This window comes from Moschus berezovskii, chromosome 20 (genome assembly GCF_049115385.1).
Source record: "Moschus berezovskii isolate FMDL1 chromosome 20, NW_MosBer_1.0, whole genome shotgun sequence".
Classification (NCBI taxonomy): Eukaryota; Metazoa; Chordata; class Mammalia; order Artiodactyla; family Moschidae; genus Moschus; species Moschus berezovskii.
Window position 1 is genome coordinate 69,409,862 of NC_142479.1, and position 23,889 is coordinate 69,433,750.

Here is a 23,889-nt window from a genome sequence, read left to right on the forward strand (position 1 = left end):
CACAGATAGGGGGAGCCTGGTGGGCTTCCGTCTATGGGGTCACACAGAGTCGGACACGACTGAAGTGACTTAGCAGCAGCAGGGCTGTCGGTTAAAATACAGGATACCCAGTCAAAATCAACTTTCAGATCAACAATGAGAACTCTTAAGCATAAGGATATCCCCTGCAGTATTCAGGATATACTTATACTGAAAGGTTTTGTTTTATCTGAAATTCATTTGCAACTGAACAGCACCCTGTCTTTTTATTTGCTAAATCCAGAAACTCTGGCAAGGGTCCTGTCCACACTAGATATTCTTGCTGTAGAGGCAGACCTTGTTTTATTGTACTTTGTTTACTGAACTTTGCAGATACTGCTTTTTTTTTTTAAATAAATTGAAGGTTTGTGGCAACCCAATAAAAATGTTCACATTGCACCCAAATCTTGGAGAAGGCAACCCACTCCAGTATTCTTGCCTGGAGAATCCAAGGGACGGAGGACCCTGGTGGGCTGCCGTCTATGGGGTCGCGCAGAGTCGGACACGACTGAAGCGACTTAGCAGCAGCAGCAGCGGCGGCCCCCAGAGGTACACTGGAATGTTGATAGCAGGCCTGTTTCACTTTTTTGTTGTTGAGGTATAGTTGATTTAGTGTTGTGTTTAGTTTCTGCTGAACAGCGAAGTGGCTCAGTTAAGCATATATATTATATGTAGGTACATATGTACATCCTTCTGCATACTTTTCCATTTTATTTATCACACATTACTGAATAAAGTTCCCTGTGCCATACAGTAGGATTTTGTTGTTTGTCCATTCTCTGTGTAGCAGTTTCCTTTTGCTAATCCCAAATCCCTGATCCATCTCTCCCCCAGCACCACCACGCCTTGACAACCACTAGTCTGTTCTGTGTCTGAGAGGGTTTCTGTTTCACAAGTAAGTTCATCTGTGTCACCTTTTAGGTTCCGCACGTAAGCGGCATCATATGGCATTTGTCTTTCTCTGACTTCACTCGGTATGATAACCTCGGTCCATCTGTGTCGCTGCTGCTGGCTTTCGTCCATTCTTTTTAATGAGTGCGTCGTATTCCATTGCATTTATGTACCATGCCTTCTTTACCCATTCCCCCACTGACGGGCGCCTCCGTTGTCTCCACGTCCTGGCTATTGTGAATGCTGTTGCTCTAACATAGAGGTTTTGTTGAACTATAGTTCTGTCCAACACTTTTTCTTAAGGGCACTTTTCTGTCCTGAGGAATGTCAAAAAGGAATTTAGAAAGTGGCGGCTGAAATTTCAACATGACCAGCTGGATCCATTTGTCTGATTTATAATAATACCCGCTCCTCCCAGCTCCATCTCATTACTCACTGACACGCATAAGTGGATCACAGGAAAATTGCTCATGTCTCCAAGGAACTGTCTAATCCTATTCACATTCCTTAAAGAGACCTCCTCTTAACAGAGGACCTTGCACAAAGGAGGAAAGCAGTATGCCTGGAGCTATGGGAAATGTCCACTTTTATTTGTAGTCAGAGACATACAAGTGAGGGGAAATGTCATTTCTCCCATAAATGAATACATTTATTTTTAAATGAAAAATACTCAGGCTGACTGAAAAAAAAACAGCATGATGAAAACTTGCAGACCCTGCTTAGAGGACTGTAAATGGAGTGGTCTTTCCGGAAATTAGTTAGACCAACCCGTCAAGGTCCTTGGATCAGCAGTTCAACTTCTGGGAACTTGGTTCAAATTGCTGATTGTTTATGTAGGTTAAAGATTCTGCAGTGATATTTTTAGGGAAAAGAAAAATTTAGGAATAGCCTAAATGCCCAGTGGTTTGACAAGGTGAACAGTAATTTGTACCGCTTGAAATGCTTCTAAGGGTTTTTAATCATATGGGGGAATGTTTGTGTTGTGTTCAGTGGGAACAGAAATAGTCTGTGGTTGTATAATGTGATCGTCCCAGTTATGTAAAACCACTTGAAAAAGCGTGGAAGGAAATATAGCAAACTCACAAAAAATTTTTTTTCAGCTGACGTGATTTCAATTTTCTTCTGTATACTTGTAGGTTTTCCAAAGTTGCTTAAGTCTGCATTTGTATCTTTAGAAGTGAGGTTATTTGGAGGAGAGTTTGTACTGGGGGGTCCTTGCCCAATGGCAGGATGGATTGAATGGCTAACCAGCCCTGCCTTGACCAGTTAAAACCATTAAACATTATTAAATTGATGACATTTAAATGAATGTCCTGCCATTGGTTTTACGCCGGGACTTTACATTTGCAGCGGATGTGATGCTATTTCCAGGGTGTTCTGGGCGATCTAAAGACAGTCCTGGGTGAATGAGCTTGTAAGGAATTTCTTCCAGGAAAGGTATGAGCATCTTTTTTCCTTCCGTTTCCTCCTGTCTCTAGATCAGCGATAGACTGCATTCTATCACCCATCCACAGCACCCCCACCTTCCCTGTTCCTCACAGCTGAGTCACCTTTCAGTTGCCCGACAGGTTCCAAAGACAGCACTGAAGGCAAAATGTTGAACTCTGCCCTTGAAAATCCTTTTTTTCTCCCTGAAACCACCAGGACTTTCCTCCTCCCCACCACGATCAAAAGCCAGCAATGAGTTTGTTTGGTGTATCGCTCCATCTCCAAGGCCTTTTCTCCTTTCTTTGGAAATGGAAGCAGAAATTAGCCTGAAGAGGTCGTACTACTGAAAGGTGGGGAGGGAGCTCTGGGTCGGTGAAAGGAATCTTCTCTGGTTTCTTTTCAGATGCATCTCTCTGCATTTGCATTTGTGGAAGGCACGTGACACATTGCATCTCTGTTGCAGTTCAATTTTAGGAAACCGGTTGTTGGCCAGGAGTAATTTATGAGCAGGCAAGTTAGCGCCGGAATATTTAAGGATCTTTTGCACTGAGATTCCCCATCCCCCACCACTTGCAGTAGGAGTTGTTGTTGTTATTTAATATCTTTTATTTTATTTATTTATTTGGCTGAACCGGGTCTAAGTTGCAGCATGTGGGATCCAGTTCCCTGACCAGGGATTGAACCCCGGACCCCTTGCATTGGGAGCCAGAGTGTTAACCACTGGACCACCAGGGAAGTCCCGGCAGGGGGAGCTTTTCCTCCCTTGCTAAGCTCTGCTTCCTGGGGTAGTAGGCCAGCCCTTTTACAGGGTCCAATGGTATGTATGAATCGTGAAGCTGGGAAACAGAGTTAGTCCCTGAAGTGAAGGAGGAACTTTCCTGGGGTGGATGGGAGGGAGCTGAAGGAGTACGCCCCCATGTGGCGAGAGAGAAGCACTGCGCCTTTTAACATCTGGGAAACTAAGAGCAATGATTCAAACTCAAACAAAAAAAGAAAAGGAGAGACGGACTAAACAAAAATGCCCTGGAACCATTAAAAACTAGAGTCCCGGAGGCTAAGGAATTTAGAAAATAATTCTGTAGTCTTAAATGAAACAAGTTGAATATGAAACTGTATATTAGGATGTGTAAGCCACATACACACTGCTGTATTTAAAGTGGATAACCCACAAAGGCTTCTTCGGTGGCTCAGCGGTAAAGAATCCACCTGCCAATGCAGGAGACACAGGAGATGCGGGTTCAGTCCCTGGGTTGGGAAGATCCCCTGGAGAAGGAAATGGCAACCCACTCCAGTGTTCTTGCCTGGGAAGTCCCATGGACAGAGGAGCCTGGCGGGCTACAGGCCACAGTGTTGCAGAGTCGGTCATGACAGAGCACAAGCATAGCACAGCCAGGATTCAGGAGGAAGGAGTTTTTTCCAGGGACCTGAAGCCTTCTGTGTTTAGACGACGGGAATTTGACTACTTGTGCTAATTCAACCAGATCATCTCCAGGAATATCTTAGGGACATTTCTAAAGCTCTTGTGGCTGATGATCTGTTAATTAGCGTTCCTCTTATTCTCTGGTGGCCTGAGCGTCCACCTCTGGGTCTATTATTGATGGATTTGGTCGGTTACATCATCACAGGGACAGCAAACATCCTGTTCCTGCTGAGTCTGGGCCCATGGGGAACGAAACGAAGGTTACCGTGGCATTTATCTAGCTAGATGAAGTCTGTCTGAGGTCCTTGAATCCGTAAGGACTCATTGTTCCAAAATTGTCCTTATATATTTTTTTTTTTTACTGGAAAGAAGATCGAAAGTTCCACCTTACTTTCTAGAGCGTCGCTGATGGAAAGTGATTCAGAGCCTGTGATCTGAGGACATCAGGCCCTTTCACGGGGCAGGTAGTCAGACCCCGAGGGGAGGGGGCTTATCTCCTCTCCCCCAGCTTCCCCAGCTTGTGCCCACCAGACCCGGCTCTGTTTTTTGCTGTACAGTATGGTGTGTTGGTATAGACATCACGTCCCTTGTTTGGGGGAGAAGCAAGCAGGGGACAGAAAGTGCGCAATAAAGTCACCTCGTGATTCAGCTGGGAAAGGGAGCCTTGGTCTGGTCTGTCTGTTCCTTGTGGCCCTGATTCTCACATTTAGCAGCGGGGTGCCTCCCCCGGAAGGATGAAGAGCGGGGCTGCAGGCTGAGCCCTGGCCTTGGGCCCCTTCTTGGTATGGATGCGTGGATGCTCGAGTTTAAATTTTTTAAAACAATGGGTTTTGATGATCGGCAACTTTGAAGTCTTTCCACCTTCCTTAAAGGATTGTAACCCAGTGTCCCTGGCTTGGTGTTAATAAATATATCCTATGGACAGCGGCTTTATACTTAAAACAGTAGATCTAATGCATTAAGAAATAGTGTCTTCTTGGTTTCAGGTCTGTCGACGAGCAGGAGTGATTATAGATATGAGGTTTCCACGGAGCCTTTTCTGCCTCTGGTGATGCAAGCTCACTGGGTCTCTCTGAACTTAAGTGTCTTGGATTTCAAGTTCCTAAATGTCACTGCAGTGACTGGCTTTGCTATGCTTTTGGGCTTCCATGGTGGCTCAGATGGTAAAGAATCTGCACGTAATGCAGGAGACCCAGGTTTGATCCCTGGGTTGGGAATATCCCCTGGAGAAGGGAACAGCAACCCACTCCAGTATTCTTGGCTGGAGACTCCCAGGGACAGAGGAGCCTGGGGTGGGTTGCGGTCCATGGGGTCGCAAAGAATCGGACGTGACTGAGCGACTAACACACACTCTTGCGAGCAAAGGGTTGGGTCACCACTCCACCTCCGACTCCCGGTCAACCACAGGGCCCTGGTTCAGAGGTGGCTTCTGGAGGCAAAGGCCCCAGCCTGACCCCTGAATCCAAGATGGACTCGGGACTTGGGATTCGGGGCTGTGACTTGGAACCAGTTGCTCTGCCTCCCTGTTCTCTAAGTTCCTCGTTGGTCGAAGGGGGTCATCTCCACCTCGTGGGGCTTTTTTAAGGATGGAGGATTTATTGAGGCCATGTTCTCAGTATTACCCTCCGTGTCACTGGTGAGGTTTGTCATTCCTAAACCCGACGTCGGCTGTTTCTTCCCCTAAACGTCCTTCCCCTTTGCCAAATCCTGCTTGAAAAGTGCCCAGAGCTCTTCTATCCCAGGAAATCTCACGGGTCAACCCCTAATCCCATGCCAGGCTCAGCTGTTGCCTCTGATTAGGGGTCACCCTTTGTCCGTGGTGCTGGCATCTTACTGGACAGAGTGTGAAGGTTTAACCAGCCTTCCCAGGAGAGGCGAGAACATTCACGGCTGGGGACGCACCCTTCCTTTCGGTGATGATTTATCTGGACTAATGTTCCTGTTGCAGGCTCATTAGCAGCTGTTATCAAATGCTGGCTTGTTTACCTTTCCCAGCGCATCAGGTGTTCGCACCCTCCCGTCTCCCAGCAGGGAAAGGCAGCCACGTCCGCGCTCACACTTCGGCGAGGACCCCGAGGCGAGGCGCGCATCCTCGTCTCGATCATCCGTCTTCACACCCCCGACTTTCCAGTTACAGGCCTGTTTGGCGCTGGAATTCGCCCGCAAGGCCCCGGCTCCGCTGCTGTCTGTGTGTCACTTGCAGGAGACCCAGAGTCGGATCCTTCCGAGACAGTGACAGAAATGAGCGTGGCCTCCCCGTGCTTGTTTGGGACAGTACCCTTCTGTCCCTCAGATTTAAGGGCGTGGGCCGTGTCCTCCCGTCTGTCCTTCCTGAAGTTATGAAAATCCCAAAGGGAAGAGTTATTCCTTTATTTTACTTTATCTCTATCAACTCCCACCAGAGAGCATCCCTGTTGGGGCTGTGTATTCAGAGGAGAGTCCGGGCGTCCGGGGTGCCCACTGACTGGCCCCGGAGACAGCTGAGTGCCCCCATCACTGCATAGCTTCCTCTCTGCCCAGCACTCAGGTCTGCTTGCTTGTGCCCTTGGTCTTTATGGGCTTAAAATCCCACGTGTTTTGTTCAGCTCCACGACAAGCCTGTGTAGCCTGAGTTATCAGGTATTGTCAACAATTAAAAAAAAAAAAACGAGGTGTGCCGAGAAGCACACACCTGTGCATACACACACAAAGATGGTCTAACAGCGGAGGCAAAAAAGATGGTACTGGATTTCCCCAGTGGAGCAGGGGATAAGAATCCGCCTGCACTGCAGGGGACATGGGTTTGATCCGTGGTCTGGGAAGATCCCTCATGCCTTAGAGCAGCTGAACCTGTGCACTACAGCTGCTGAGCCCATGGGCCTAGAGCCTGTGCTCTGCAGCAAGAGAAACTCTGCTCCGAAACTAGAGAGTAGCCTTCGCTCGCCACGGCTAGAGAAGAGCCTGAGCAGAAACGAAGACCCAGCGCAGACAAAACCAAACGAATTAATTAAAAAAAGGCGGGTCCCGGGTGTAATTGCACACTTGCTCACGTACACACACACACACACACACACACACACACTTGCTCACGTACACACACACACACGTAGAGATGCCACACACACACACACACACGTAGAGACACCACAAAGTGAACGTTGAGCTTCCACTTGTGCAAATATTGCCTTGGAGGTGTCGCTATCGCCTGAGACAGTCGCACCCTCCAGGGGCCAGTGTCCTGCCTTTTGGTTCCCAACCATTGGAGGGCTGATGACCCTGGCACTTGAGAGGATGGATCACAGGCCCCTTCTTCCCAGTGGCTCTGAGCCTCCGCTGTCCCTGGGAGAAAGACCCCTGAGGCCAGCTGGGGAGGAGCGAGCCTGCCCGCCCTGCTCCTCTTTCTTCTTTTTCAAGCTGCTTGGTCTCAGCAAACCACCGCGTAATGGTTTTTTTTTTTTTTTTTGTTGTTGTTGTTGTTTTCATGTTTTGATGTATTCCAGTAAAGTCTGTTCATCTGAAAATGGAATCAGAGATCTGATCCCCTTTATGCAGTGAGATTCTGGTCTTGACACGAAGTACCCAGGGTGTGAGATAAGCGCCCTTGTCTTGCTTTTCCGGCAGGAGTGAGCAGAGGCCGCACCATGCTCCTGGGGTCAGGGGTAACGGAAGCCTCCAAGTTTCTTAATTTGATGTTGGAAAAAGTTTTCTGCAGTTTTCAGCTCAGAGATAAGAATGATTTTGCTTGTGAAAAACACGTCCCCAGAGAAGGGAAGCGGCCACCATGGGGACTTCCCTGTTTGCTTCAAGTACACTGGCCCCGTCAGAGCAGAGCCTCAGTCAAGCTTCTGCTGTTCCCCCCAGCCTGGGAAGCCCCACAATGTATCCTCCAAAGCAGGACACTTTTGAGAGTGCAGAGGCCACTAGTAACCCCCCTGGGAGAGCAAGTCAAAACTGGGCTGTCGGGTTTCCCTGCTCACGGCAGACGTCCCAACGACAGGACCTGGTGGCCTGTCTGTATCATCCGAGTCAGGGTCTGCAGGCTCAGATGATGGAGAGACTCTCCTTTCCATTTGTGCCACCGTGGGTTTAGGATTTGATCAAGACCCTCCTCCTCCAGGAAGCCTCCCTGATAGGTAACCCCCACGCTGTGAACGCAGCCTGGATTCTCTGTCTCAGCCTTGTTCTCCCGTATTTTAGAGCCGGGCAATTTGCCTCCATTCAGTTCAGTTCAGTCGCTCAGTCGTGTCCGACTCTTTGCGACCCCATGAATCACAGCACGCCAGGCCTCCCTGTCCATCACCAACCCCCGGAGTTCACTCAAACTCATGTCCATCGAGTCGGTGATGCCATCCAGCCATCTCATTCTCCGTCGTCCCCTTCTCCTCCCGCCCCCAATCCTTCCCAGCATCAGAGTCTTTTCCAGTGAGTCAACTCGTCGCATGAGGATCACCCATGGATATTTGGGATAATCTGGGTATTTGGGAAACCATGAGTATTTGGGATAATCTGACCCTAAGAACAGAGTAATGAACGAAGGTGCGGAGGATCAGGTAGATGCGTGTAGGGACCATTAGGAGGTTAGGAAACAGACCTCCTCCGGCCCTGCAAGCTGCCCCCCTGCCGCCGCTTGTCCGAGTCCTGACGTGCCTCCTTTCTAACGGCTCTCCCTTTGCTCTCTTTCCGCTCAGACAAGAGTGAGAACGGCGAGGCGTATCAGAGGAAGAGGGCCGTGGCCGCCGACCTCGCGGAGGGCCCCGCCGCCCCCGGGCCGCCTCGGGGCGGCGCGGCGCAGCCCGGCGGCAGCAGCTGGCGGCGGGTCGCGCTGCTCACCCTGGCCGTCACCATCCACAACATCCCAGGTGAGAGCCCGCGAGCGTCCGCAGGCGGAGCATCTCTGTCGGCTCGGCCACTTGACGAGGGGCCCGGGCAGCTGTGGTGCGGGGCAGACGCCCCCAGCCTTCTTGGCCGCTGGGACCAGTTTCGTGGAGGACCATTCTTCCGTGGAGCGGGGCCGTGCGGACGGTTTGGGGACGATGCGAGTGCATCGCATTTCTTGCGCACTTTCTGTCTAACCGAGCGCTGCCGCCTACCTGATAGCAGGTGCCCGTCTGTGGCCGGAGGCTGGGGAGCCCTGCTCAGCGGGTGTCGGGGAGAGAGCCCCAACCTTTCCTGAGTTTATCTTCCGCGTTACTGGCTCTGGATTGGTCATCATATGTTACAACTTCCTGTTCCAGTTCCTGCAGACAATTTCACTCCAGTGTCCACCTCTGAATTCCTTTGTTCACATATTTGATACCAAGTTATTTGGGCACAGATTCATTAGCTGTTGCCTCTCGTAAACACGGAATGTCTCTGGCTTTTCTTAATGCTTTTTTAATTTTTTTTTTTTTTAATGTTTGTTTATTTCTGGCTGCATTGGGTCTCAGTTGTGGTACGTGGGCTTAGGGATCAAACCCACATCCTCTGCATTGAACGGCAGATTCTTAACCACCGGACCACCAGGCAAGTCCCCCTGATGCTCTGTTAAAGTATTGAATTCAGTATGTTTTACGCTGATGCTTGCCTTACCTGCTTCCTTCCTGGGGGCATCTTTCGGAGATATCCCTGTCGTTACCAAGTCCAAGTTTGTCTTGCTCACTGCACGGCAGGTCGATAAATCAAGAGGTGAGTTGTTGGGACAAGGAATAGCAACTTTATTCGGGAAACCAGCAAACCAGGAGGGTGGTGGACTCTTGTCCCAAAGAACCGTCGTGCCTGAGTTAGAATTCAGCCTTCTTTTATACTGAAGGGGAGCCAAAGAACCGCCGTGCCCGAGTTGGAATTCAGCCTTCTTTTGTACTGAAGGGGAGAGGGTAAAGGCGGACATTTGTGTCCTGGTTCCGGGCAGCCTCTGGGGATATGTCCCTTCCTTCTTCTTGCAGGCGCTCACAGATGAGCCTGGTCAGGGTGCTCGTCACCTGAGATGCAGGGTTCCCAAAGATGGGCCAGGCAGATTGATAACCTGCACGCCTGCAGAGGAAGCTCAGAATCTTCACCACTGGGCCATCAGGGAGGTCCTGTGCTATGTGTGATTTAAGTCTACAGCCTTGTCCCTTTAGTGATTAACTTGGAATACAAAGGTTCCTCCCGATTGCCTTTCGATTCTTTCCTAAAGAGTTTTGAACCAATTTATTTCATGTCTTTGGATTTATTTTCATTGAAAAAAACTTGTTGGTGTTCTATTTAAAAAATCATATGTTTTATATAGAAGAACTGTGGTGTTGGAGAAGACTCTTGAGAGTCCCTTATACTGCAAGGAGATCCAACCAGTCCATTCTAAAGGAGATCAATCCTGGATGTTCATTGGAGGGACTGATGCTAAAGCTGAAACTGCAATACTTTGGCCACCTCATGCGACGAGTTGACTCACTGGAAAAGACTCTGATGCTGGGAAAGGTTGGGGGTGGGAGGAGAAGGGGAAGACTGAGAATGAGATGGCTGGATGGCATCACCGACTCTGTGGGCATGAGTTTGAGTGAACTCCGGGGGTTGGTGATGGACAGGGATGCCTGGCATGCTGTGATTCATGGGGTCGCGGAGAGTCGGACACGACTGAGCGACTGAACTGAACTGAACTAGAAAAGACAGATAATCATACAGAAGATATTATTAAAAGCCAAATCGAGGGATGCTGCGGAATCCCTTGTGTTACATTTTAGAATTCCGTCTCTATGGCCTGCTAAGTAGTTTATCTTGACATATGGCTTGAGCTCTCTGAACCTCAGTATTCTCATCTATAAAGTGGACATAATGCTATGACTGAGATGACCAGGCTATTATTTACAAAGTGAACTACACTAATTTTGATGATTAAATAAGATTATGTGTGTATATACACAGGATATGCAGTATTTGGGCTGTCTGAGCATGTGAAAAGTGGAAGCTGTTATTAGCATTAATAATGCTCCTGATTCCTTCAGTCTTTTTAGAAAAATACTTATTTGGCTTCATTTCCGGTTGTGTCGGGTCTGGGTTGCAGTGTACGCGCGGTAGTTTGTGGTGCCCCAAGGCGTGTGGGATCTTAGTACTCCGACCGGATGAAACCCACGCCCCCTGCCTGGGCAGGTGGATCCTAAACCACTGGACCTCCAGGGAAGTCCCCTCATGCCTTCAGTCTTGAATTCTTAAACATTCTGATTCATCTTCTGTAGTTGTGAAACTCAAGCTTGAGTGATAGCCTCGTTCAGGGAGCAGCCCCAGCTGGTGCATTACCTGAGTCCTTGCAGCGTTCATAATGTCGCCCTGTTCCCCCAGCACGGGAACGAAGACTGCAGTGGGCGGAGCTCGCCAGGGGCACGTATTTCTCCGTGAAACCCTTGCGAATACTGTTATCTTCTGGCTTCAGTACTGTGGGAGAAAGGGCCACAGCCAAACCAAGTTTATCCCTCGGTGGGTAACTTGAAATTCTTTTGCTTGTGCAATGAAGATTTTTGGGGGTCATTTTTAAAGAAGGCAAAATTTCAGTGTATTGTGTATTCCAGTATATGTGTGTATATACACGCATCACACACATGTATGTATACATGTATGTTTGTGCTCAGTCACTCAGTGGTGTCCACCTCTTTGGAACCCTGTGGACTGTAGCCCGCCAGGCTCCTCTGCCCATGGGATTTCCCAAGCGAGAATGCTGGAGTGAGTGCATTGCCATGCCCTCCAGGGAATCTTTCCAACCTAAGATCAAACCTGTGTCTCCTGCATTGGCAGGTGGATTCTTTACCAGTGCACCACTTGGGAAAACCCTGTATATGTATGTGTGTGTGTGTCTATATATATACATATGTGTGTGTGTGTGTATAGACATGAAATATGTCTGAGAAGCATTTTCCTCAAGTATTTCTATCCTGATCTTAGGAATGTCTATCCTATGATCATATAGGCTGATTGGCCTCATTTTTTTCAGCCTCTGTTTCCCTCTCATTTCCCTCTTGGCTTTTTCCCTTTGGGTAAAAGTCAAGTTTTTGCCCCAAAACAGTCAGCTATTTTGACTTGCTGTTCAGTATGGATTGAGATGACATCTTATGTGGGACCCCTGGGCACAAATCTGACCAAAGTGGGTTTGCCCCGTAGAAAGATCTGGTTACACTCACCCCTAGTATCTTTTTTTTTTTTAATTAATTTATTTATTTGACTGTGCCAGGTCTTAATTGCACCATGTGGGATCTTTAGTTACAGCATGTAGGATCTAGTTCCCTGACCAGGGACCGAACCTGGCTCCTCTGCTTTGGGTGTGCACAGTCTTAGCCACTGGACCTCTGGAGAAGTCCCACATCCCCAGTATCTTGACGAGCCCACTGGGAGACCAAGGGCTCTGCAGAGGGCAGCACCCAAATCTCCACAGACACGTGCAGCCTTTTAACTGCTGGCTGGAGTTAACAGGTTGAACATGTTATCGGAGAAGAGAATTATGGATTCACTCCTCAATCCTTGGAGAAGACAATTATGCTGTGTTTTCAGTCACAGTAGTTAGTGGCTTTCTTTCTGCCATGTAAGATTGCTTGTTTAACCAGTTGAAAGAGAATAAAGATCTAAACATAAATAGACGTGCTTCCCAAGACCCCAGTGGGGCTCAATCCCAGAGTCTCAAGCTCCTAACTGCAGTCTAAAGGAAAGTTCACGCAACCACCAGCTCCTTCTGGCAGCTTCGTTCCCTTTGATGAGCACCGTTTCAAGAGCCTCGGTCACCAGCCTGCCTTTGAAAAGGTCTCTTCTTTAACCCTTGCCTTCATGGTTTATTAAACATTTAACTAGAGCTTTGATGTTCCCGGAGACTCTGGGTTTTAAGATAGATTTTCACAGTGGCTAAATGGATAATTGATTTTTTTGAAGCTTTTTGTCTTGACTGATTGGATTTTCCACGTCCTGGGGTGACATTTTGTTTTAAAAAAGTATCTTTTAATTGTGGGAGTCAAAAGGAAAACTTGTTAGCGTGTGTGCTGTCTTCCAGAGGTTCCCGGAGCTTGAGAACACACACAGGTGTGAGCGCACACCCAGGGCAGTTGGGTTCATATTTCAGACACACGTGCAAGGGTAAGAGAGTCCTTAAACATCCGTGGCTCACAGTCCCCTGACACCCTGCTAAGAGCTGTGGACCCTCCTGTAAGAGAAGGTGTCACACAAACCCGTTCGCAGGCAGTTTTGGGTGTTTACAGGCTTCCCTGATGACTCAAATGGTGAAGAATCTGCCTGCGATGCAGGGGACCTGAATTCGATCCCTGAGTTTGGAAGATCCCCCAGAGAAGGGAGTAGCTACCCACTCCAGTATTCCTGCCTGGAGGATCCCACGGACAGGGGAGCCTGGCGGGCTACAGTCCCTAAGGTCACAGAGAGTCAAACATGCCTGAGGGACTGACACTTCCCCTTCCCTTGGGTGTTCATGGACCTCACGAAGGCCACCCACAGCTCCAGAGTAGGAAGGACCCCCTGCTTTAGAGAAACGAACTGTCCAGCTGGGCAGACACTTGAAATGTTTCTGGAGGAAAGGGTGATGACTGACAGGGGCCAGTAGACCTGAGCCCTGCCGGCCCAAGCCGGGGATGCAGAGAGTCCCGAGGGGAGGGGGCGACTCCACACTTCACAGTCCGTCTCTGGCTCAGCCTGGGGAGCTGAGTCCTTTGATGATCTCCCAAGGAAACCGGCACGTTTTCCGTGAACACGACCCCACTCTGTAGCCTCAGGAGCTCCCTGTGTCTTAACGGGCTTTTCTTGCAGTACTGGATACACTCCAGGGCTCAGAGCCTTCCAGAGATTTCCAGGCCTTTGGAAAGTAGGCTGCCGTTTTGTGTCACAGTGGAATTAAAAATCAGCCAGCCATCGAGTTTCTATTAATCTCTTTTCATGAGTAGCTTATGGTCTTTGTACTGAGAAAGTTAAATTTAGAGCTTAAAGGGATTCTAGAAGTTATCTCATTCAAGCACTGCTCCATTTGAAAATTTGGTGGTTGGAGGAGGGAGGGGCTGCTAAATAATCATGGTGGTTCCTTCCAGCGCTGGCCTTGAAGGAGTCAGTGAAAAATAAGTAGCATTAATACTTTATTATTGTTGTTGTTTGGTTGCTCAGTCATTTCTGACTCTGCAACCCCATGGACTGTAGCCCACCAGGCCTCTCTGTTCATGGGATTTCCCAGGCAAGAATACTGGAGTGGGTTGCCACTTCCTTCTCCAGGGGATCTTCCTGACCCAGGGGTCGAGCCTGCGTCTCCTGCATTGGCAGGCGGGTGCTTTACCTCTGAGCCCCCAGGCAAGCCCCGCCCGTTATTAGTTCTGTGTGTTTCACAGTGTTCACCACTCCTTTCTGGGTGACACCCCTCCCTCCCACAGCCTGTGTCTGCTTCTGTCTTGATGGTCATTGCTCTCCACGGCAGTTATTTATACCTATTTATTTCCCCCTCATAAATGGAGCTTATAAGAAGGCCTGCATCGTCTTCTCTTTTTTCAGAAGCAAAGGAAAATGTTATTAGTTTCTTTAACTTTATATTTTATGTTGGGATGGACGATTAACAAGTTGTGATCATCTCTGGTGGACAGCGAAGGGACTCAGCCATACACACACGTTTCCATTCTCCCCCAAACTCCCCTCCCATCCAGGCTGCCACATAACACTGAACAGAGTTCCCTGTGCTGTACAGTAGGACCTTGTTGGTTATCTACTTAAAATATCCATCCCAAACTCCCTACCTGCCCTTCCCCTGATCCTTCCCCCCTCTCTCAGCAACCGTAAGTCTGTGAGTGCTTCTGTTTTGTAAGTAAGTCCATCTCCTTTTTGGAGCCGTATTGAATACAGTTCGTACGGAAGCGCATTATCTATTTGGGCTCTGGGGGTGGCTGGCGCCTTCGGGGACCTGCCGTCCTTCCTAGCAGAGAACCCAGAGTCCCAGCTTCCTCTCCACCTCGGCCACCAGGTGGGCTGAGGGACACATCTATGCTCACTGGGCCTCCAGGATACACTGGACTTGCCTTGCTGTCTGACCTGACCTGGAAAGGTCCTCAGAAGAAGCGGCTGGGTGACTCACTTGCTTTATGCAGTTTCTTTGCATCAGAGCCGAGAGTTGAGGTTGCTTTGCTGGCTGTACCGTGACGCCCACAGAGCCGGAGGTCACTCTCTGTGTCTCTAGAACAGCACGGCCATTGCTTTTAATTATGTGACTTGTCTCCCTTCACGGCTCCTAACAGACCCCATTTCATGCGTTTAAACCAGACACTCCACCTTTTCATCAGAAGTGATTTTGTTTCAGGGAACAAAACCACACAGATTTATTCCCTCGTATATTAACACTGGTTGGTTATTCTTGGGATCATGGAGTTACAGGATTACAGCTGGTCTTTTGTTTCCTTCATGTTTTTGTGAGAGTCATAACTCAGCTCTTCTATAATGAATATTTGTGATTCGTGTAAGCAGGTAAAATGGTCTTTGTTTTTATTTCTTTATTGAATTGCAGTTGATTTACAGTGTTGTATTGATTTCTGCTGTTCAATTATACATTCTTTTAAAAAAGTACTTTTTTCTGTTATCATTGGATTTTGAATCCATTTCTCTGTGCTATCCAGTAGGACTTTGTGGTCTGTCCCCTCCTACATATAATAGCTTGTATCTGCTGACCCCCAAAATGCTTTCCCCACCTAACCACCTCAACATCCCTAATCTCTCCCCAACATACACAAAAAGTGTGAAAGTAAAGTTATTCCTTTATGCTTGAGAGACTCTTACTGGAGTTGTTTGAATTACTGGTGGGAGACAGAATGAGGGATTGTATGAGCTTCCAATGGAACAAATTCTCCCAAACCTAGTGACTTCAAGCAGACCAGATTTCTTCTTTACGGGCCTGCAGGCCAGGAGTCCACGTGTTGGCAGGGCCGTGGAGCTGGCCTCTTGCAGCTCCTGGGGGCCACTGGCTTTCCTGGCCTTGGAGCCGCATAGCTCCAGTGTCTGCCTGCGTGGTCACATTGCGTCCCCTTCTGTACCTTTTCTCCCCCTGCCTCGTTCTTATAAGGATCCCAGTGACTGCAGTTCAGGCCCCACCCAGGTAGTCTGCGGGCATTACCCCATCCCCAGATAATCCAGGATCCTCACGTCTGCAGAGTCTCCTTGGCCAGGAAAGATGCCATCCCCAGATAATCCAGGATCATCACGTCTGCAGAGTATCCTTGGCCAGGAAAGATGCCTTCCCCGGGGCCCAGGGATCGTTGGTGGCATGAACCTGGGCACTTACTCTCTCCTCCTGTGATCTCCACCTGCTGCCCGGGGCGCTTTGCAGGGGCAGCCGTGGGTGGGTGCAGGAAGAAGCCAGCAGCTGAAAAGAAGAGTTCCTTGAGTCTCCTTCTTCTCATTGAGTCTTCATTTTCCTGGGGCACAGAGGAGTGGAGAGTTCTGCTGTTCTACGCGGACCTTTCCGGAAACCTGATGCAGGAGCTGCTGATTCTACAGTGATCTGTGCATGTGTGCTCAGTTGTGTCCGCCTCTCTGTGACCCCGTAGACTGTTGCCCACCAGGCTCCTCTGTTCATGGAATTTTCCCAGCAAGAAGACTGGAGTGGGTTGCCATTTCGTTCTCCAGGGGATCTTCCCAACCCAGGGATCGAATCTGCATTTGTGGTGTCTTCTGCGTTGGCAGGTAGAGTCTTTGCCACTAGCGCCACCTCACTGATCTATGCTTCCGGAAACTGGAGGGATATTTTCTGCAGCCAGAGACCCAGGCTGAGTCAGTGGGTGAGCTGAACCCCACTCACAGCTACAAATCACTGTCGGGAACAAAATGCCCCAGTGATGCTAGAGGCCACCACTTCCTGAGGCCTTCTGAGACTTCAGACGTCCAGTGCTCCACTAGACAATTTAGATATTTGAGACCCTGGTTTACATTTGAGACACTGAGACCCAGAGAGGTTAAAGACCAAGCTCATGGGCACAGAGCAGGTCCTGGAAGAGTGAGGTTCACGCACAGGTCCACACACCACCCCTCTTGTACGTGCACGCTCAGTCGTGTCCGACTCTTTGCGGCCCCGTGGACCGCATGCAACCCGCCAGGCTCCTCTGTCTATGGGGTTCTCCAGGCAAGAATACTGGAGTGGGTTTTGCCATTCCCGTCTCCAGGGGATCTTTCCGACCCAGGGATCAAATCCGGGTCTCCTGCTTTGCAGGCAGATTCTTTCCCAGGTGAACACCAGGGAAGTTCACGTGCCACCTCCATCGGCCCCTGGAACCTCAGTGAGCTCCGTCACTTTTCTTCCAGTGGATCACAGAGCTTTTCAGCAATAGTTCCGGAAATGTTCAGGAAATCTCACGCTTTGAAGCTTGCCACATCAGATGTTAACGCCTGCAACATCACATCGGCGTGTTGGTGTGGGGACCACTCCTGATGCCTCGGGCTCTGTCCAGCAAGGAGATCTTGGCAGAGGAAACCTGGACCGGAAGCCTCATCCTCGCCCAGCGGCCCCTGCTGCTGTGGGCTCTGCAGACGTGTGTGTGGAATGGTCACTGTGCAACCCCCACAGTCCCCTCCACTGTCGAGTGGGGATGATGAGGACCCAGGCAGACAGTCACTTCTTTAACCACATCACGGAAGGAGGCTAGCACAGGATTTAGAGACAGAAAGGCCAGGGCTGGGATCCTGGAGCCACCAGATGCTCTGCCAGCTGAGGATCCTTAGGTGAGGTTATGGGAGTCTCAGTTTTCCCAGCTGCAAAATGGGAATAATATCTATCTTGCGGTTCAGTGTCCAGTGAGATGACAGCCAGCAAGTGAGATGTCCGGTGAGATGGCAGCAAGCAAGGCCACTCCCCGTGTTGCCTGCCATGGAGTGCGGATCACCGTGGCCAGGACCCAGTAGGACCTGAACAAGGTTAATTTCCCTCCACCTCCTCCCGGCCCCTCACGTCCCTCCTCCCCCTACTTTCGGCTTCCCTTTGCTCCTCAAAGATCCTTCGCTTCTGGTCTTGGTGGTCTCGAGTGGGACCTACTCAGATCACTTTTCGTTTCCTCTCCCAGAGGTTACACGTGAAGGCAGCGTTTACTCCAGGCGTCTGGAAACACTGTAATGTTCTCCTGTAATTACCTGGTTCTCAGTGGGAAGCCTGACGCGATAATCAGCGCGGGCTCCTGTCTGGGGTGACGTTCCGCTCCGAGCTTTGTGCTCCTGCGTGTGTGCTGCAACAGAAGCTCCTAGCTCGCTCCCAGATCAGGCTGTGAGGTTGGAAGGTGAGAACTGCCACAGACTCCCAGAGTGAAATCGCGGCTCTCGGATCCCTGCGTCGCTGCTCAAAAGCGACAGGGCGACATTAGATTCACCAACAGCTCCGGCCTCAAGGCTCCAGACACACAGGTGACCCAAGTAAGACGTCTCTGTTCGAAGACTGCACAAGGATGAGGGTTGAAATCAAGACCCATTTACACATCTCCTGGGTTTCATCATCCTGCTACCTATTATGTAAATTAAAGGGAAAAAAAGTTAAAGCAAGAGAATACAAATCTGCTTTTGCAGGTTTCCCATGACTCCCAGTCTTTCTACAATTGCCAGGCAGATGTACAGGGTCCCCAGCCTCCAGGATCTAACGCCTGATGAGCTGAGGTGGAGCTGATATAATAATAATAGAAATTAAGTGCACAATAAATGCAGTGAGATTGAATCATCCCGAAACCGTCTCCCCGAGTCAGTAGAAAAATTGTCCTCCACGAACCCGATCCCTGGTGCCAAACGGGTTGGGGGCCCCTGCGTGGTTTGTGTGAAGCCTTTCAGCCCAGCTAAGTACACTCCCACGTGGGCAAGGCCGGGGCTTGAGTCCTGGAGCCACCAGATGTTCCTTCACTGATCAGAATTAAAAGAAACTCAGGACCCAGATCCTCCACGTGTCAGTTGCTCGAGAGCCGTCGGCTGGAGCTGCCTTGCTGGACGGCAGGCCGAGGACAGCGCCGCGCTCACAGGAGGCTCTGCTGGATGGCACCGCTGGTGTGTGGGCCGCGTAGAGATGTCACTTCACCAGTTATTCAGAGCGTGCTGGCTGCCGCCGCCCTCCCTAATCAAAGGTACGATCGTGTTGCCAAATTAAAAGTCCCCGCTGGCTTTACAACGAGCTTCGCTTGTCCTCGCTTCACTGTGAAGAGAATGATGGCCTTTCTAAAGTGCTGGTTGATAAGAATACCTGGCTCCCTTGCTCGCCTGATAACCCGCCAGGGAACCACGTTGCATCTTCTGGTGGGTCTGTCTCTCTCCTGTTGAGTGACCTCGTTTGTCCAGAAGCTGTGGAACCTAACAAGTTTAATCAATTGGTGACATTTGAGGTGCAGTTTAATCAACTGATAACGTCTGAGGTGCATGCTTTATAATGGTCCCGTTCATTCATATTCATGTGGGCTAATTTTAGCGCCCATTATGTACCTAATAAGCCCCTGTTTGTTCTATTTTGTCTCTGCTCCCTTGTTAGCTTTTATGATGTGGAGTTAAAGGTAATTAAAATGTTACTCGTGTTCTGCAAATAACAATTAACCAAGGATGAATTCTGAAATTAGAATTCCATTTTGTGTTCCCCTTTCTTTGACTGAGTACAGTGAGTGAAACGACACCTAAATGTAAGTAGCAGTTCGTTCCTGGTCAGCTCCAGGGAGAATGAACAGGGTCATGAACCTCAATCAGATCAGTCATGTTAGTGGGCTATCAGAAAAAAAAATTTAATTAGAAGATAATTCATAGTTCCCGGGGACAATAAAACTTGGAGATTACATTTGCATTATAGCAATTTAGACAAGCCAAATTTCCCCTTACTATGGATAAGTAAGAGTTAGGGGTCAGTCTCTCGTTTCCATCTTATTTTGAAAATTACTGACTGTGTCATTGTTATGTATGACAACTTTCCAAGTTGAAGGAAGGAAGGAAGGTGAATAACTCAGGCTGCACCCCGCTCTTCACAGGTGATATGAGAATGAAGTACGATCTCTGGTAGCAGATGAGTCTGCCTGAGGCATAAAGGCGCCAGACAAACAGCCGTGATCCTGATTACTGGACCTGGCCGTTGAATTTTCGGCATCTTCGCCATCCAAATCTCATCCCCTTTCAACTTCCGAGCTTTGCACTCACCAGCCCTCTTCTCTGGCTGTTCTTAACATTCACAACTGTCATCTCCAGAGATCTTGCTTATTTGCTCCTCTTCTGTATAGTCTCAGAAATCCTCCCTGCTCGGCGATGCTGGGGAAGAGGTGGGGGCATGATGGCTAGGAAGACAGAAAAATCTCCGAATCCTGTTTTGAGGTGCAAACGAAGTCTTCTTAGATGTCAGTACAGCAAAATAGTCATTTTTTCCTCCTCCTCCTCTTTTAATAAAACACTTTTTTGTTTACAAAAACCACTAAGTCGCTGTGACATCTTAGGTCTGCATTTTGTGCCGCCCTGTGCTCTGGGGTCAGCCTGTTTGACACGAGGGCCGCGTAGTGCCTTTCTGTGTGCAGTGGGCCACGTGTGGGAAGCCAGATGATGAACTGATAGAGGACGGAGGAATAAGCCAGGGCGGAGAGTGGAAACGTGGGATTCCAAGCACTCAGTAGTTGGAGAAGGAAATGGCAACCCACTGCAGTGTCCTTGTCTGGAGAATCCCAGGGACAGAGGAGCCTGGTGGGCTGCCATCTATGGGGTTGCACAGTCGGACACGACTGAAGCGACTTAGCAGCAGCAGCGGCAACAGCAGTTGGGGAGGGCGGATGCCAGGGTGTCTTTGGGGTCTGATGAGGACATCTGGGGCAGGCACCTTCCCATGCTCCTGGGGTCCTGCCCTAATTTGCTTTGTCCTCAAAGACTCTGGATAAGTGCCGAGTTTTACCTCCCGGTAAGTCTGAAGAGTGCCCTGTTGCTTAGAGACAGGAGATGGTGCCTAGAGTGAAGATAAGGTTGTCAAGGAAACCAAGCCACAAATTCCCTTGTTTTCCTTCGGGTTGCTGGCCGGAAGAGTAAAAGGATTTTTGCTCTGACACCTGGAAGAAGAGACACAGTTTCTTTTGCTACATGTGTTTTCAACAAATGGATGTGTTGTCCAAGACACAGCCGAACTAGTACCCGAGTTAACAAACAGGGAGTTGAGTTTTGCATTGCTGTTGGTTATCAGTGAGTGCTTTCTGATACCAACAGAATCAAGCAATGATTTTATTTATTTATTTATTTTGGTAATTAATTTATTTTTTATTGGAGGCAAATTATTTTACAATATTGGTTGGTTTTGCCATACATTGACATGAATTCACCCCGGTTCATTCCCCCTCCTGAACCCCCCTCCCACCTCCCTCCTCCCTTTATCCTCCCCCTAGGTCATCCCCGCGTGCCAGCCCCGAGCATCCTATAACATGCATCGACCCTGAACTAGTGATTCGTTTCACATATGACAACATACATGTTTCAATGCCATTCTCCCAAATCATCCCACCCTCACCCTCTCCCACACAGTCCCAAAGACTGTTCTATACACCGGTGTCTCTTTTGCTGTCTCATATACAGGGTTATCATTTGCATCTTTCTATATTCCATATATATGCGTTAGTATACTGTATTGGTGTTTTTCTTTCTGGCTTACTTCACTCTGTATAATAGGTTCCAGTTTCATCCACCTCATTAGAACTGATTCAAATGTATTCTTTTTCAGTTCAGTTCAGTTCAGTCGCTCAGTCGTGTCCGACTCTCCGCGACCCCATGAATCACAGCACGCCAGGCCTCCCTGTCCATCACCAACTCCCGGAGTACACCCAAACTCATGTCCACAGAGTCGGTGATGCCATCCAGCCATCTCATTCTCGGTCATCCCCTTCTCCTCCAGCCCCCAACCTTTCCCAGCATCTCTCGGTGTGTATGCCCAGGAGCGTGATTGCTGGATCAGATGGCAGTTCTATTTCCAGTTTTTTGAGGAATCTCCACACTGTTCTCCATAGTGGCTGTACTAGTTTGCATTCCCACCAACAGTGTAAGAGGGTTCCCTTCTCTCCACACCCTCTCCAGCATTTATTGCATGTAGACTTTTGGATAGCAGCCATTCTGACTGGTGTGAAATGGTATCTCATTGTGGTTTTGATTTGCATCTCTCTGATTATGAGGGATGTTGAGCATTTTTTCATGTGTTTGTTAGCCATTTTTATGTCTTCTTTGGAGAAATGTCTGTTTAGTTCTTTGGCCCATTTTTTGATTGGGTCATTTATTTTTCTGGAATTGAGCTGCAGGAGCTGCTTGTATATTTTGGAGATTGATCCTTTATCCGTTGCTTCATTTGCTATTATTTTCTCCCATTCTGAAGGCTGTCTTTTCACCTTACTTATAGTTTCCTTTGCTGTGCAGAAGCTTTTGATTTTAATTAGGTCCCATTTGTTTATTTTTGCTTTTATTTCCAATATTCTGGGAGGTGGGTCATGGAGGATCCTGCTGCGATTTATGTCGGAGAGTGTTTTGCCTACGTTCTCCTCTAGGAGTTTTATAGTTTCTGGTCTTACATTTAGCGCTCTAATCCATTTTGAGTTTATTTTTGTGTATGGTGTTAGGAAATGTTCTAGTTTCATTCTTTTACAAGTGGTTGACCAGTTTTCCCAGCACCACTTGTTAAAGAGATTGTCTTTTCTCCATTTTATATTCTTGCCTCCTTTGTCGAAGATAAGGTGTCCATAGGTGCGTGGATTTATCTCTGGGCTTTCTATTTTGTTCCGTTGATCTATATTTCTGTCTTTATGCCAGTACCATACTGTCTTGATGACTGTGGCTTTGTAGTACAGTCTGAAGTCCGGCAGGTTAATTCCCCCAGTCCCATTTTTCTTCCTCAAGATTGCTTTGGCTATTCGAGGTTTTCTGTATTTCCATACAAATTGTGAAATTATTTATTCTAGTTCTGTGAAAAATATCGTTGGTAGCTTGATAGGGATTGCATTGAATGTGTAAATTACTTTGGGTAGTATACTCATTTTTACAGTATTTATTCTTCCAATCCATGAACATGGTATATTTCTCCATCTATTAGTGTCCTCTTTGATTACTTTCAGTAGTGTTTTATAGTTTTCTACGTACAAGTCTTTTGTTTCCTTAGGTAGAAACATTCCTAAGTATTTAATTCTTTTCGTTGCAACAGTGAATGGAATAGTTTCCTTAATTTCTCTTTCTATTTTCTCATTATTAGTGTATAGGAATGCAAGGGATTTCTGTGTGTTGATTTTATATCCTGCAACATTACTCTAATCATTGATTAGCTCTAGTAGTTTTCTGGTAGAGTCTCTAGGTTTTTCTGTGTAGAGGATCATGTCATCAGCGAACAGTGAAAGTTTTACTTCTTCTTTTCCAATTTGTATTCCTTTTATGTCTTTTTCTGCCCTGATTTCTGTAGCCAAAACTTCCAGAACTATGTTGAATAGTAGTGGTGAGAGTGGGCACCCTTGTCTTGTTCCTGACTTTAGGGGAAATGCTTTCAGTTTTTCACCATTGAGGATAATGTTTGCTGTGGGTTTGTCATATATAGCTTTTATTATGTTGAGGTATGTCCCTTCTATTCCCACTTTCTGGAGGGTTTTTATCATAAATGGATGTTGAATTTTGTCGAAGGCTTTCTCTGCATCTATTGAGATAATCATATGATTTTTATTTTTCAGTTTGTTAATGTGGTGTATTACGTTGATTGATTTGTGGATATGGAAGAATCCTTGCATTCCTGGGATAAAGCCCACTTGGTCATGATGTATGATCTTCTTAATATGTTGTTGGATTCTGATTGCTAGAATTTTGTTAAGGATTTTTGCATCTATGTTCATCAGTGATATTGGCCTGTAGTTTTCTTTTTTTGTGGGGTCTTTACCAGGTTTTGGGATTAGGGTGATGGTGGCCTCATAGAATGAGTTTGGAAGTTTCCCTTCCTCAGCAATTTTCTGGAAGAGTTTGAGTAGAATAGGTGTTAGCTCTTCTCTAAATTTTTGGTAGAATTCAGCTGTGAAGCCGTCTGGACCTGGGCTTTTGTTTGCTGGAAGATTTCTGATTACAGCCTCTAGTTCCGTGCTTGTGATGGGTCTGTTCAGATTTTCTATTTCTTCCTGGTTCAGTTTTGGCAAGGTGTACTTTTCTAGGAATTTGTCCATTTCTTCCAGGTTATTCATTTTATTGCCATATAATTGCTGATAGTATTCTCT

At 48.0% G+C, this 23,889-nt stretch overlaps 1 protein-coding gene across 4 annotated transcripts in view; it reads left to right on the top strand.

Moving 5' to 3' along the window:
- SLC39A11 (solute carrier family 39 member 11) overlaps positions 1-23,889 on the top strand; it is a 289,985-nt gene that overhangs the window by 168,944 nt on the left and 97,152 nt on the right. For all 4 annotated transcript variants that reach the window (XM_055408696.2, XM_055408697.2, XM_088829378.1 and 1 more), the window contains exon 6: positions 8,425-8,595. In XM_055408696.2, the coding sequence (XP_055264671.1) occupies positions 8,425-8,595 (171 nt within the window). The remainder of the gene's footprint in view (positions 1-8,424; positions 8,596-23,889) is intronic.